At 44.4% G+C, this 13,483-nt stretch overlaps 1 protein-coding gene across 2 annotated transcripts in view; it reads left to right on the forward strand.

Moving 5' to 3' along the window:
* Positions 1-9,759: 9,759 nt before the first annotated feature.
* Positions 9,760-13,483, forward strand: part of PAXBP1 (PAX3 and PAX7 binding protein 1) — a 35,850-nt gene continuing 32,126 nt past the window's right edge. The window contains exons 1-2 of one of the 2 annotated variants that reach the window (XR_006279168.1): positions 9,760-10,245; positions 11,197-11,325. Coding sequence is in view for 1 of the 2 variants with exons in the window: in XM_038399010.2 (XP_038254938.1) it covers positions 9,855-10,245; positions 11,197-11,325 (520 nt within the window). In the remaining variant the exon portion in view is untranslated. The remainder of the gene's footprint in view (positions 10,246-11,196; positions 11,326-13,483) is intronic. The other variant, XM_038399010.2, reaches the window with a different exon arrangement.

Consider the following 13,483-nt stretch of genomic DNA (forward strand, 5'->3'; position numbering starts at 1 on the left):
AAATGATCCCTCACTCTCACAGATCTTGGGAGACAGACCAGTCCTCGCTTACAGACAGCCCCCCAACCTGAAGCAAATACTCTTCAGAAACTACACACCACACAACAGAACTACTAACCCAGGAACCTATCCTTGCTGATTCCAATTCCGTCACATATTTATGCAAGTGACACCATCACACTAAGGACCTAATCACATTAGCCACACCATCAGGGGCTCGTTCACCTGCACATCTACCAATGTGATATATGCCATCATCTGCCAGCAATGCCCCTTTGCCATGTACATTGGCCAAACCGGACAGTCTCTACGCAAAAGAATAAATGGACACAAATCTGACATCAGGAATCATAACATTCAAAAACCGGTAGGCGAACACTGCAACCTCTCTGGCCACTCAGTAAAAGGGTGGCAATTTTGCAACAGAAAAGCTTCAAAAACAGACTCCAACGAGAAACTGCTGAGCTTGAATTAATATGCAAACTAGATACTATTAACTTGGGTTTGAATAGAGAGTGGGAGTGGCTGGGTCATTACACATATTCAAACTATTTCCTTAAGTTAAGTATCCTCACATCTTCTTGTCAACTGTCTAAATGGGCCATCTTGATTATCACTACAAAAGTTTTCTTCTCCTGCTGATAATAGCTCATCTTAATTAATTAGCCTCTTACAGTTTGCATGGCAACTTCCACCTTCTTTGTATGTATATATATCTCTTCTTACTATATGTTCCATTCTATGCATCTATGCTGTAGCCCACGAAAGCTTATGCTCTAATAAATTTGTTAGTCTCTAAGATGCCACAAGTACTCCTGTTCTTTTTGTGGATACAGACTAATACGGCTGCTACTCTGAAACTTGGAGATAGACAGGCTTCATATTAATTAAAGTAGTACTTTTGGCTGCACAGATGCAGAAATCTGACAGTACCTTTGGAGCTGGCTCCAACAGACCCTTTTATATAGGTTACCAAAGATGAATTGCCAGTGACATACTGTTTTCACAATAAGGCAAAGTTAATTATACCATATATATAAAGTATAATAAAAAAAGTATCTAGAACAGCAGATCTTTACAGTCTTGTACTGTCAATAAGGGATATCTAACAAATCTTTCCTCCTCAGCCTGTGATAACACCTGGGGGAGTGATGGTGTTAAGGGACTTAGGAATCTATTAATTAGGATTCCTTTTAAATGGGAAAACATTATCATAACTATAACCAAGAAAGATGGCAGGGCTTCTGGACAAAGAACAGTGTTTCTGAAAAGGGAAAGGGGGTAATGGTGTTGTAAGTGGTCAGAAGATAAGGAAATCCTTCCCTGAGAGAGATTTCAAGAATACTCAAAACTTGGCGCAGTCTGGTACATTCCAAAGGCTGGGGAAAAATGAAAAAATGCTCTCTAGAAGTATTTGCTAACTTTTAATACCAGTAGCTGATATCTCTGGCAGGCATGATTTAGCAGTCTGCAAAGAGAGGGTAAACTCACTCTGACCACTAATTTCTATCTTTCTGATCTATATATGTTGTCAGACCATCCTCACCATCATGGTATCTTTAACAAGGAGCTCCTATTTAAAATTATGAAGATATGAGTTAGGCCCTCCACATGCAATATTTATTTATATCCATGAATAGTCCTAAATACCCTGATGCCATAAGTAACTACCAGCATCATTTTACCTACTTTTTTCTCTTTACTCTTTTATTTTCTTTAGGGCTTTGTTTCTGATGGTGAGATTCAGCATTATTTTATTTTTATGTCTGAAAAGACACATTTTCTCTTTTGTGAAAACAGATTCCATCAAAGCACTAACCACTTGGATCTGAAGCTTCTTTCTCCCTTCTCCCAATCAAGAGCCACAAGTACTTACTCATTTTTTAACTTAGTCACTACTCAGGCAAACTCCCATTGCAACAGCGAGTAAGGATAGAGTATAAAACTTGAGTGAAAACTGAGTAAGAACCTCAGAGTTTGGCCCACAGAGAAAAAACAGCTCTTCTTATGCATTCTTCAATTTTATTTGCATGTAGGACCTTTCATTTATTTACTTTTAGGGAATAATTAAAAAGATGCCTATCCAAAAATTAGGCATTCTAACTTGTCCTTATAACATCCAACGACAATATGACGTAGTGCTGAGTGTCCATAGCCACACTATATAGCTTTATTCCAAGTATCTAAATGTTCTACAGGGTTATTACTAGGGCTGTCAATTAATTGCAATTAACAAGCAATTAACTCAAAATAAATTAACTTGATTTAAAAAAATGAATCACAGTTTTAATCACATAGTTAAACAATAACAGAATACCAATTTAAATGTATTATGAATATTTTTCTACATTTTCAAATATATTGATTTCAATTACAACACAGAATACAAAGTATACAGTGCTCACTTTTTTTAATTTTTATTACCAATATTTGCACTGTAAAAAAGATAAAAGTAGTATTTTTCAATTCACCTCATACAAGTACTGTAATGCAATCCAATCTCTATCGTGAAAGTGCAACTTACAAATGTAAAATTATTTTTTTTACATAACTGCACTCAAAAACAAAACAATGTAAAACTTTAGAGCCTACAAGTCCACTCAGTCCTACTTCTTGTGCAACCAATTGCTAAGACAAACAAGTTTCTTTACATTTACAGAAGACAATGCTACTTATTTACAATGTCACCTGAAAGTGAGAACAGGCATTTGCATGGCACTGTTGTAGCCAGCATAGCAAGGTATTTACATGCCAGACATGCTAAACATTCATATGCCCCATCACGCTTCAACTTGTAGATATTTAACAGTGCAAATATTTGTGATAAAACGTAATATAAAATGAGCACTCTACACTTTGTATTCTGTGTTATAATTGAAATCAATATATTTGAAAATTAAGAAAAACATTCAAAATTATTTATAATGTAAATCGGTATTCTATTAACAGTTTGATTAAAACGGCAATTAATTTTTTAATCATTTGACAGCCCTAATTATTACTGATCTGGTGAAACCAGGTTAATTGCAGACAATTGTGTAGCTACTGACAGTCCTTGGCTGGGCAATGTCCCCTCCTGACCTCAAGTCCAATCTTCAAGGCGCTATGTGCAGGGACTTTATCTCTACTGCAGGCTATATGACCAAAAAGTGCCAGCCAGCAGTGATTGTGACGTCAATCCTCTCGTGGCCAGTTCTCAATAATACATCCCTATTATTGATGAAATCAAACCATCTTATACCCAGTAGTCACCGCTGGCAATGCATATGAAATGCCTCCAGCCTCCCTAATGTCTTGTTTAAGCAACATCTATGTTTCAGAATCAGATCCATATAAAAGGCTCAGAAGTACACAGGTTTGATAAATCCATACTTTTGTATGTAGTTTCACCTTCTTTTGGCACCTTAGAGACTAACAAATTTATTAGAGCATAAGCTTTCGTGAGAGCTGTAACTCACGAAAGCTTATGCTCTAATAAATTTGTTAGTCTCTAAGGTGCCACAAGTACTCCTTTTCTGTTTGCGAATACAGACTAACACGGCTGCTACTCTGAAACCTGTCACCTTCTTTTGGCTCCAGGGCCTGTGCAGGTCCTTCATGGTAGAGACTACTAAACCGATTCTCCTTAGGCTATCTCGCTGGCTACAACCATTTGATGACAATGTACTGTCTGGACAGATGAAATTGTCCACTATTTCCACAGTTTGTCTAGCAGCACAGCTATCTTGTATCACAGTTTTTGCACTGACACTCTGGATTTTTGTTTTTGCCCAAGAAATCCTTAGTTCCAGGGCAGCTGCCGCATGCAGGAAGCTCTCTAGTGTGTTTGTAAGATCATTTGCGCCCTGGCTGAAGAGGATGATATCACGCGGATAATCCAGTTTGGTAAAAGAAGTTGATCCAAGTTATATCAGTATTTGTGGAGACATGTTCAAGGAGCCAGTCCATTGGATGGCAGAACAGGGCTGCGGGCAGGACATATCCAGTGGTGCAAGTACAGTGGTACGGTCCAGTATGCCATACCAGTAAGATATTTATAGTTAGTATGGCATACGGGAAAGACACAGGAGAAGCCCGCCCCCAGCCCTTCCACGCAGCGGCATCTCCTGAGTCCTCCTGCCTGGGGTCTACAGGGCTGGGGGTATGTGTGCTGGGGCAGTACAGCAGCTGTGCTGGAGGAGCTGCTGGCATGGGGAAGCCAGGCGGCCCCATGTTCTGCTCCTTTCGCTGCCGCAGTTCTGGAGAGCCCTGATCTCCCAGGAACCACAGTGGCGAAAGAAGCAGAATGTGGGGCCGCCGGGTGGCTCCACGCCGGCAGCTCTTCCGGCGTGGCTGTACCACCCACAGCCCTTCCACACAGCTACATCTCCTGAGTCCTCCTGCCTGGGGTCTGTACAGCAGAAGTCTCTGGCGTAGTAGGAGGAGGGGATTGGACTAGATGATCTCCTGAGGTCCCTTCCACCCCTGGTATTCTATGATCATATTCTTCTTCTAAGGACAGAATTCCATTCCCTCCCCTCCCCCGCCACAGGTAACATGGGATAGATTTGGATCATGGGGAGGGGACAGGGAGAGCACAGGGGCCCTGGGCTGGGGGTGGAGTCACGTGGGGAGGTCACGTGGCCCCCCTCTGTCTCCCTCCCATGGGTGCAGCGTACCGGCAAGAAATGATTTCTACTTGTACCACTGGACGTATCCCTGCTTCACCCCAGATCTAATGTAAAACCTGTCAGACCTATGAGTCCCTCATTGCATCCGTGCCCATGAGTCATTATGTGGATCTTGAATGAATCTCAGGAAGATGTCGGGAACACCAATGCCTGACAGGGCCTTCCACAGGTCAGCTCTATCGACAGAACTGAAGGCTACCTTTAGGTCTACATATGCTGCTGTCAAAGGACAATTGAATTCATGATTGATCTCAGATAAAAGATGAAGAAGTATAGCGTTCATTGTAGATCACACAGCAGTGAAGCCTGATTGCTCTGAGTGATGCTGTTTCACAAGGAAAGGCTGGAGCTGGGCAAGTAGGACATGTGTAAAAACTTTTCCAGGAACATTAAGCAGAGTTATTGACCTATAGCTCCTGCACTCTGTGTGTGGGACTTTCTCCTTATAAAGTGGGTTGATGATCCCTTCCTTTTACTCTACTGGTACATTCACAGTAGTCCAAGCCTAGACAAAAAGTTGGTATAATGCTGCACTTATGGCCTCTACGGCACACCTGATAAGTTTGGGTGTTATACGGGCAGGTCTGGTGCATGCCTGTTTCACAGTTTCTATAATATCCAGCAACATTCAAAAAACAAACATTCAAGAGGAACAAAGGAAGCCCCCAATCCTGCAAACATTTACAATCATGCTTAACTTTACTATCATGAAATCGCATTGATTTCAATTGGACTACTCATGGTAGTAAAGTTAAGAATGTGGATTTTTAAAGGATTGGAACCTAACTCAATTCAGCAAGACAGTGAATCAGCTACAAACAACCTCCTTTCCACCTGCCATCTCTGGGAATATACCCTCAACCTTCTACAAAAAATTATTTCAAATAAATAAATAAATGGCTTTTTAGTTGATCTTGCGAACTCTCATGATTTTATCATGAGTCTTGAAATAACTGGTGTTTTCTTAAAGCTGCAGATCCTAGAGTCACATGTATACATGAGAATTCCAGCTTTCATAAACAAAAACAAATTTCTAGCCTTCCTGATTACTGAGAAAAGCATGGAAATATATTCCCAGTGTATCCTAAAGGCTCACAAACCAGAAAGCAAATAAAAAGAACCTAAAATGTACTATTAATCTTCATCTCACTAATTTTCACCCAATGTCATGATGTTGAGGTCTTACTCATGATATGGAGCCTTTGGCGTTGCTTCATAAATGCTAAGAGCTCATGGCTTCTGAATTGTGGCTGAGTTGAGAGAGACATAGCTCTTCATGAGCAAGTGAGAGAGACTAATTCAGATTGGTTTTCTAGGAACTCCAGCCACCACCTCTCTAATCAAGCATATTAAGATTGAAAGCACAAATTGTTTTTGGATGATTAATAATCCTGAGGCAGGACACTTCTGTCTTAAAAATTCTCAGAATTGGTTTATACAAAGTAACTCATTTATGGATGTTAGTACACCATATATAAAAACTGATATAATCAAGAAAGTCTAATAGATTATTAGTGACTATATGTGAGGGTCTGCTGCCCTCTAGTAAAAAGGCATTGAATAACAAAGTAATTAAGTATTACCATAACATCTTTTAAAATGGAAGCATGCAGTACTATTAAATATGAGCTCTGGCTTTGGTGGGAAGGCTAGTATGGAAATAGGAAAGCACGTAAGTCTTCCAGATACTGTAACTTAAAAGAAAACTGCACTTAGTTTTGCTCAGAGTAATGTTATGAATAAAGGTCGCATAATAAAATCCTCAACCCTATGCCCAGCTGAGCACAAGAGAACTCTGATCGGGAAGTAGGGAGGAATCCTTCCTCCAGCCCATGAGAGGGAAAGGAGCTGCAAAGTGGAATTAGCTAGAGTAGCCTCTGCAGTCCTCATGCCCCTGTTCTAGAGACATCAAAGACTTGAAAGTCAAGTCAATCAACCTGCTCCTTACCCTACCCTGTTTCTGTTGTGCCCTAAAAAAAGCTGCTGCCTTAGGAGATGCCACATAGCTGGCCTCCAGTGCAGCACATGTAGACACCACGTAAGCTGCAAACTCTATTAATGTCACAGTTCAGGACCACTCTCATCTGCAGGTGAAAGGGAGGATCTGGGCCATACACAAGCACCACTATTTCTGGCTCCGTCTTGAAGCAAATAATGTATCTTTGTGAAACAAGTATCGGGGTCCAGGTAAGATGCCTAAAAAATTTTAAGCCATTTTCCAGGCTTTAATAGTAGTTGAACAATTTGATGAAGACCTGTAGTATTTAACAATGTATTTTCATGAAAAGGTTAATGTTTACATACGATTCTCTATTTGGCTCAGTTTGCAGCATGTAAGGAAAGTGGATGCCATAAAGTCTTTCAAATTAATGTGTGCTTCTCATTAGTGGGAACATCAAAAAATTAAATATATCAAAAAATGGAAACTGGTGCAAGGGCTATGGAATGGTTTTCCTGTCACTCAGTAGTTCATGAACAACCTATGAACAACACTATAAATTTAGAACAGCACAGAAATTAGTTATATAGCACCTTTCCTATTCAACAGGGTTTACAAAGTGATGAGTTCGATGCTGGCAATACAGTGACTGTGTAAGCAAGGGGATTCTTGGGGAACCTGCTCTTCTGAGTGACCTCGTCTGCCTCTGCTTTCCATTTCAGTCTCTTTAGCTCTCCATGCTGTCTGTCATTTTTCAGTCTCTCCCACTGATTCTGTCCCCTACTTCTGCCATTCCCTGTACCCATTCTCTCTCCACTACCTCAATTTCCCAAAGTCTCTGGCCCCTTTTTCTAGTATTCTCACCTTCCTTGCCAGCAGGGCAGCCAGCCAGAGGTACCTCTGCCTCCTCCTCCCAGCTACCCTAGGCTTACTTGGATCCAAAAGAGGGAGTTGTGAGAGCAAAGGGAGATGGAGGTAGGCTGCCTGAAATTTCTCTAATATAGATGCCAACTGTGGTTGGAAAGAGGATCTACTGGGAAGCTCCTGCAATCTTGCTAGATGCCTGATATCCTAGGAGGGTTGCAGGGATGCGTTGGGAGCTGCTAAACAGTGTCATGTGAGTTGCTAACTCTTCTGATTTTAGATGCTTTGTTTCAAATTGTATTATTTTCTGATTTCTACCAGCAAACTCATGAATTTTGCTTAGTTAAAATGGCCACCATCTCTTATTACTTCCAGTGGGAGGGACTGACCAGGCTGCCCTCAGTTCTGATGAAACCATTTCCTGACTATAACCCCTAATAAAGATGGTCCCCAATTTCCATTTTTTTTCTAAGAAGACAGAAGCCAGGCTGTCTTCAGGGAGGATGGCTATTCTTAGTGCTTATAGTTGATGAATGGTGAGTAAACATGGGAAGGGAGGCTGCAGGGAGATTGAGGAGGGAGCACTAGGGAATAGGAGAAAGGAGTCTTGAAAGGTTACAGGGTTGAGGCAGGAAAGGAAACTGAGGGAAATGAGCACTAGAAGGGATACATCTTGTGCATTTATAGTTGACCCCTGGGATGTTTTAAGGCCCACTCAATTTGAACTCTGGTAGGACTTGTGTATGATAAATGTATGACCTTGTCCTAATACCTTTATTAGTGGGAGACTTTTATTTTGAAATTTAAACTATAACAGGGGGAATTAACCTCCCTCTGTGGGAGAAAAGGCTGAGACCCAGAAAGTGGAAACAGAACAGAACATACTCCTGGGGAAATTCTGCACCACTGCATATGTGCAGAATTTATATCCCCTGCAGATTTCTTTGCTTCCCTGCAGAAAAATGACTTTCTGACGGGGAAGCAAAGGGAAGTCACAAGAGCAGTCATGCAACCCTCCCCAGCAATATGTTTCGGGAGCCCAGCAGAGAGATAAATCACTGTGGGGCAGGAGGTGGGAATGGGGAAGACCCCACTGGTGGCTCTTACCCTGCACTGGATTCAGCTGCTAATCCCGGCTGGGGAGGATGGAACAACTTCTTCCCTTGCATGGCACCCGGGGCTGGGTCAGACTCATCCCATGATTTCTCCCCTGGCTGAAGGAAGCTCTGCAAACTCTCACCCCCACAATCCCCGGTTTCCTGCCCCCATCGCTCGTCAGCTGCAGGGGGAGGGATCCCTGTACAGGGAGCTGCTCCCCCATCTGCTAAACCCCAATGCATCCAGGCCACCCCCATATCCAGACCCTCCTACCGAACCTCGCTCCCAGCACTCAGAACTCCACCCCCCCCATAAGCCCCATTCCCCCTGCACCACCCTGATGAGTCACCTGCACCTGGATCCCCACCCGACTGAGCCCCAACCAAGTGCATCTGGATCCTCCCACACCCCTCTGCTGAGCTCTATCTCCCCACACCCAGACCTTCCCTGCTGAGCCCTAACCAGTTTCATCTGGACCCCTCTGCACAGTCTGATGACTGTTGCACCCAGAACCCCCCCAACAAGCCTCTTTGCATCCCAAGCCACCTGCACCCAGATTGCCCCACACAGAGCCCTCTCAACCCACACCTGGCTCCCCCTACACTTGAATCCTGCCTTGCTGAGCCTGCCCGCCTACACTTGGTGCACTTGGCACAGAGGGGCAGGCCCAGTCCTTGTGCTGTGTCAGGGTTACATGCAGCCACATCGCTGAGTCTGTGTCCAGGGGGAGGGGGTAGCCTGCACAGTGACCCCCTCCCGTGCAGCCAGGGGCCTGTGCTCCCCAGGGCCACGCTGGCGCCTCCACCAGCCCCTTAGTGACACAAACCCGTAGAGGTCAGTCCTAAAGCCCTAAGCAAGTCATGGGCAGCGCCGAGCGCCGCGGAAGTCAAGTTTCCAACGTCCTCAACGGCACTTCCGTAGCGCCACCCGCCCGACCTCCTGAAGCAAAGGCACCTGGGCGGCCACTGCAGTCACGTGATCGCTCCCCCCCCTCCCTTGTTTCCCCACTCACACAAGATGGCGGCGGCTGTGCAGTCGCGAGTGGGCGCTCTAGTCCTCTACCCTCTATGGTTGCGCGAGGCACGCTAGCCCGGCGCCGCACTCTATGGTGCGGCGCGCAGTCGCTTCCCCTGGCAGCCGCTGGGGGCGACTGGGCGGGCCAGCAGGTGGCGCTGTGGCTGCCCGGTTATCATGCTCCGGGGAGCTGGCGCTGGAGCTGGGTCGCGGCGCGCTGCGCTGCTGCGGGGCGAGTGTCTGGGCTGCGCGGTGCCGGGCCCGGCGGGATGTTCCGCAAGGCGCGGCGGGTGAACGTGCGGAAGCGGAACGACTCGGAGGAGGAGGACGAGGAGCGGGAGCGGGACGAGGAGCCGCCGGAGCCGCTAGGGGCGGACGGGCCCGGCGAAGCCGCCATGGCCCAGGCGGCCCCGCTTCTGCCGCTCCCCACCGGCTGCGTCCCCCTCGCCGTCCCCGCCCTGACGGGCTGCGGGGCGGGCAGCGGCCTAGGCCCGGGCTTCGCTCCCGGCCTGGCCGCGCTTCTGCCGACGCCGCCACAGCAGGGGAACGGGCTGCCGGGGGCCGGGCGGGCCAGGGAGCGGGAGCGGAAGCGGCTGCGGGAGAACAAAGAGGCGCCGGCGCCGCGGGCCAGTCTGCTCAGCTTCCAGGACGAGGAGGAGGGTGAGTGAGGGGGGCCGGGCAGTGGGGCCCCAGCTGCACGTAGCCAGCCCCTGGGAGGCCCGGCCCCCCAGCGTCGCTGCAAGTCAGGAGGGTCGGTGTTGGGGGGGGGGGAGGGGAAGAGGCCTATCGGGCCATCAGGTCAAATCTCCCCCCCCCCCCCATATAGGCCCTGGTTCTTCCTTGCCGGGGCCACGTGTGACTCGGGACTTACCTACTGCGGTTCATATTAAGGCAAAATGTTGAACGTGTGGTTTCCCCCAATAAGGACTAAGTGGAGAGGAAAACTAGCACTGAAAGAGGGGCCATCACAGCGATTCACAGTGTATTGTTTGGGTAATAAGGTATCTTCAATTTTTGATTTAAAAATGATATAAAAAGTGCACGTCCGTTTTTGTGATTTTTTTTTTTCCGTTTGCCTTCTGTTTTTGAGCCTTTAAGATGCAACGAGGGGCTTATTTTTATATTTTAATCTGCAGCCGGGATAGTTAGGTATGTTTTTTTTTTTTAAATGAAAGATGAGATTCTCATATATTGATAAAAAGAAGGAGGACTTGTGGCACCTTAGAGACTAACAAATTTATTTGAGCATAAGCTTTCGTGAGCTACAGCTCACTTCATACAGACTAACACGGCTGCTACTCTGAAACCTGTCATATCTTGATGTGATTCCAGGAGTTTGGGCTTCAAGAAGAACACCTGTTATCACAAGGCTTATGATAAAATTATGAGAGTTTATAGCACTGAAAACATGCAATTGTACTGCCTACTTGTCAAAACTTGTATGTTAAATTTTGAATTTAGATTTATTGGATATTTTTGTTAGTAACTCTACTATGAAGTTGTGCTGTGCACCATGTGAAAAGACTTGACAGATGGTAAATACTTTTGTGAGTTATAGCTGACCAATCTGTTCCCAGGTCATTTAATGTTTTCTGATTTTCTTTGTTAAAGAAGCTGAAGAAGTTTTTAAAGTGAAAAAATCAAGTTACAGCAAAAAGATAGTAAAACTACTGAAGAAAGAATACAAAGAAGATCTCGAAAAATCAAAGGTTAAACCAGAAGTCAATTCTCCAGCAGATGGTAATTGCAAAACTACTACTAGTAGTAACTTGTATTTAATCTTTCAGTTAATACTGTTCATAAAAATGAGTTGTGTTAAAGATGCAGTTTCAATTCTGTAGGGACACTGAGCATTTTAATACTTAGATTGCTCTACGAATTCAAAGTAGTCTGTGTAAGCATTAAGTTAATCCTCATAAGCACCCTTTTGGCTTAGATGGAATTTATCCCCATTTTATGGTTATGGAAATAGATGTGGAGAGGTGAGGACACTTACTAGAAAGCTACACAGTGAATCCTCTTTAGATTTGGGATTAAAGCTGACTATTTCTTGACTCTCAAGCCTAGGCTCATTTCTTTAAATCACGCTGTACTTCTGCTTTCTAACAGCTAGAGTTTGGATCTGCATCTAGTACACTCCTCTGCCAGGATGCCCTCTCAACACAGGTGTTAAAAGGAGAGCATTAAAGTGAGGGAGAAAATTATTGAGGGGTTGGCAGAGTTGAATTCCTTATGTTGAGATCCTGTGTTAGAAAAAGTGACCTACATCTGTGCGTTCCAAACTAAGGACTGGATCAATGAGTATGGGGAGGTGAGGCGAGGCGAGGCAGAGACTGAGATGAGAACAGGCTGGAAGAGTGGTGGGCAAAAAGCTCTCTAACCATTAGAGTACACACCTGTAGAACCTGGAATAGAGCCTAGGGTTCCTGAGTTTCACCATTCCTGCTGTCGGCTAAAAACTGAAGCCTACTGGCAAAGTGTGTGCTTCATCTCCCTCTAACAGCTGGACCACATATAGGATGGCAACCTACTACTGCTATCAGTTACTGTTAGCTTAGGTGGAGTGTCTGTGCTGTGAAGGTTCATGGCCTGCTGATGAATCATGTGAGACTCAGTATGGTTTCAAATGATGGAATTTCAGTTTTTTCTGTTTGCTATTTTAAAAAAAAACTAGGAAATGATATAAAAAATTCCATTAAAGGAATGTTAGTTATAAAGTCAAGCACTCAAAAGTGAGAAAATGCCAGAATGAAGGTTGCAAGTGTAACCTTCATTTGGCCACTGTATATATCTTGTTATGATCGTTTTTGATCATGTAATTAAAGACTAGCTTTGCCCCCGGGATCCCTCCCTCACTCAGTGCACAAAATGTATGTTGCTCAGGGAGTCAATCATGGTTGTGTAGTTAATAAGCCTGTTGTCTTTAGGACCTCTGCCTCTCTTGTGGCAGAAAATCTGGGCCTGCCCAGGGATGGGATGTAGAGAATGAGGCAGAGGACTGCAGGAAGTAAAAGGATGGTTTTGTAGTTGATTCAGTTGAATGGAACTGTGAAGAACTGGATTCTATCCCCGCCTCTGCCATAGAGTTCCTATGTGACGCTGGGCAAGTCATCTAAATCAAACTTTTCACAGGTGGCTACTGTGTGTTCCTCCTTTTTTTTGGTGTCCATCTTGTGGCAGTTGGGGTTGGATTTGCAGAAATGCTGAGTGAGCTCATCTGCAACTGAAGTCAATGAGATCTGTGCTCTGAACAAATAAAGAGCTATGAAATGTTAAATTCTCGGAAAATTCAGGCTGTAAGCATTTCACATTGGGCAACCAAAATTAGTGTGCATTTCTGACAATGCCTCTGTGCCTGTTCCCCTTTTGTAGAATGGAAATAATGTTGCCTTACCTCACAGGAGTATTTTGAAGATAAATGTATGTTTGTGAAGCACTCAGATGTTACAATGGCGAGTGTCATAGAAAAGCCTCTGTTGAAATTAATAATTATGTCTTCAAAGCAGTGTTTGAGTGGTGTGCAGTAAATCGGGTCTGGGGCCACACACTGATGGATGAGAATAAAAGAAAATATTGGATAGCTGCTCATTCAGTGGGTACTGTCCATCTTGTGCAATGAGTGAGGCAGGGTTCCTGTGTGGGGAGGGGGAAAAAAAAAAGGTGTGTGTTGTTGAAGACTGTCATAACGCATATGTATGCGGGTCTACAATAAGGTTGCATAGGCAGCCTTAATTCTGGCATTTCCTGACTCTCAAATGCTTGACTGTGTGAACTTTAATATTTTCTTGGGTGCATTAGTCTTCCTATCTGAGACTGGTCAGACTGTATAGTGTATAGTGAGAAGATTTCAGTGTTTTTTATTGAAGCCACAACATGTTATGTTGTTCTTCTTGTAAGT

This window comes from Dermochelys coriacea, chromosome 1 (assembly GCF_009764565.3).
Source record: "Dermochelys coriacea isolate rDerCor1 chromosome 1, rDerCor1.pri.v4, whole genome shotgun sequence".
Taxonomy (NCBI): domain Eukaryota; kingdom Metazoa; phylum Chordata; order Testudines; family Dermochelyidae; genus Dermochelys; species Dermochelys coriacea.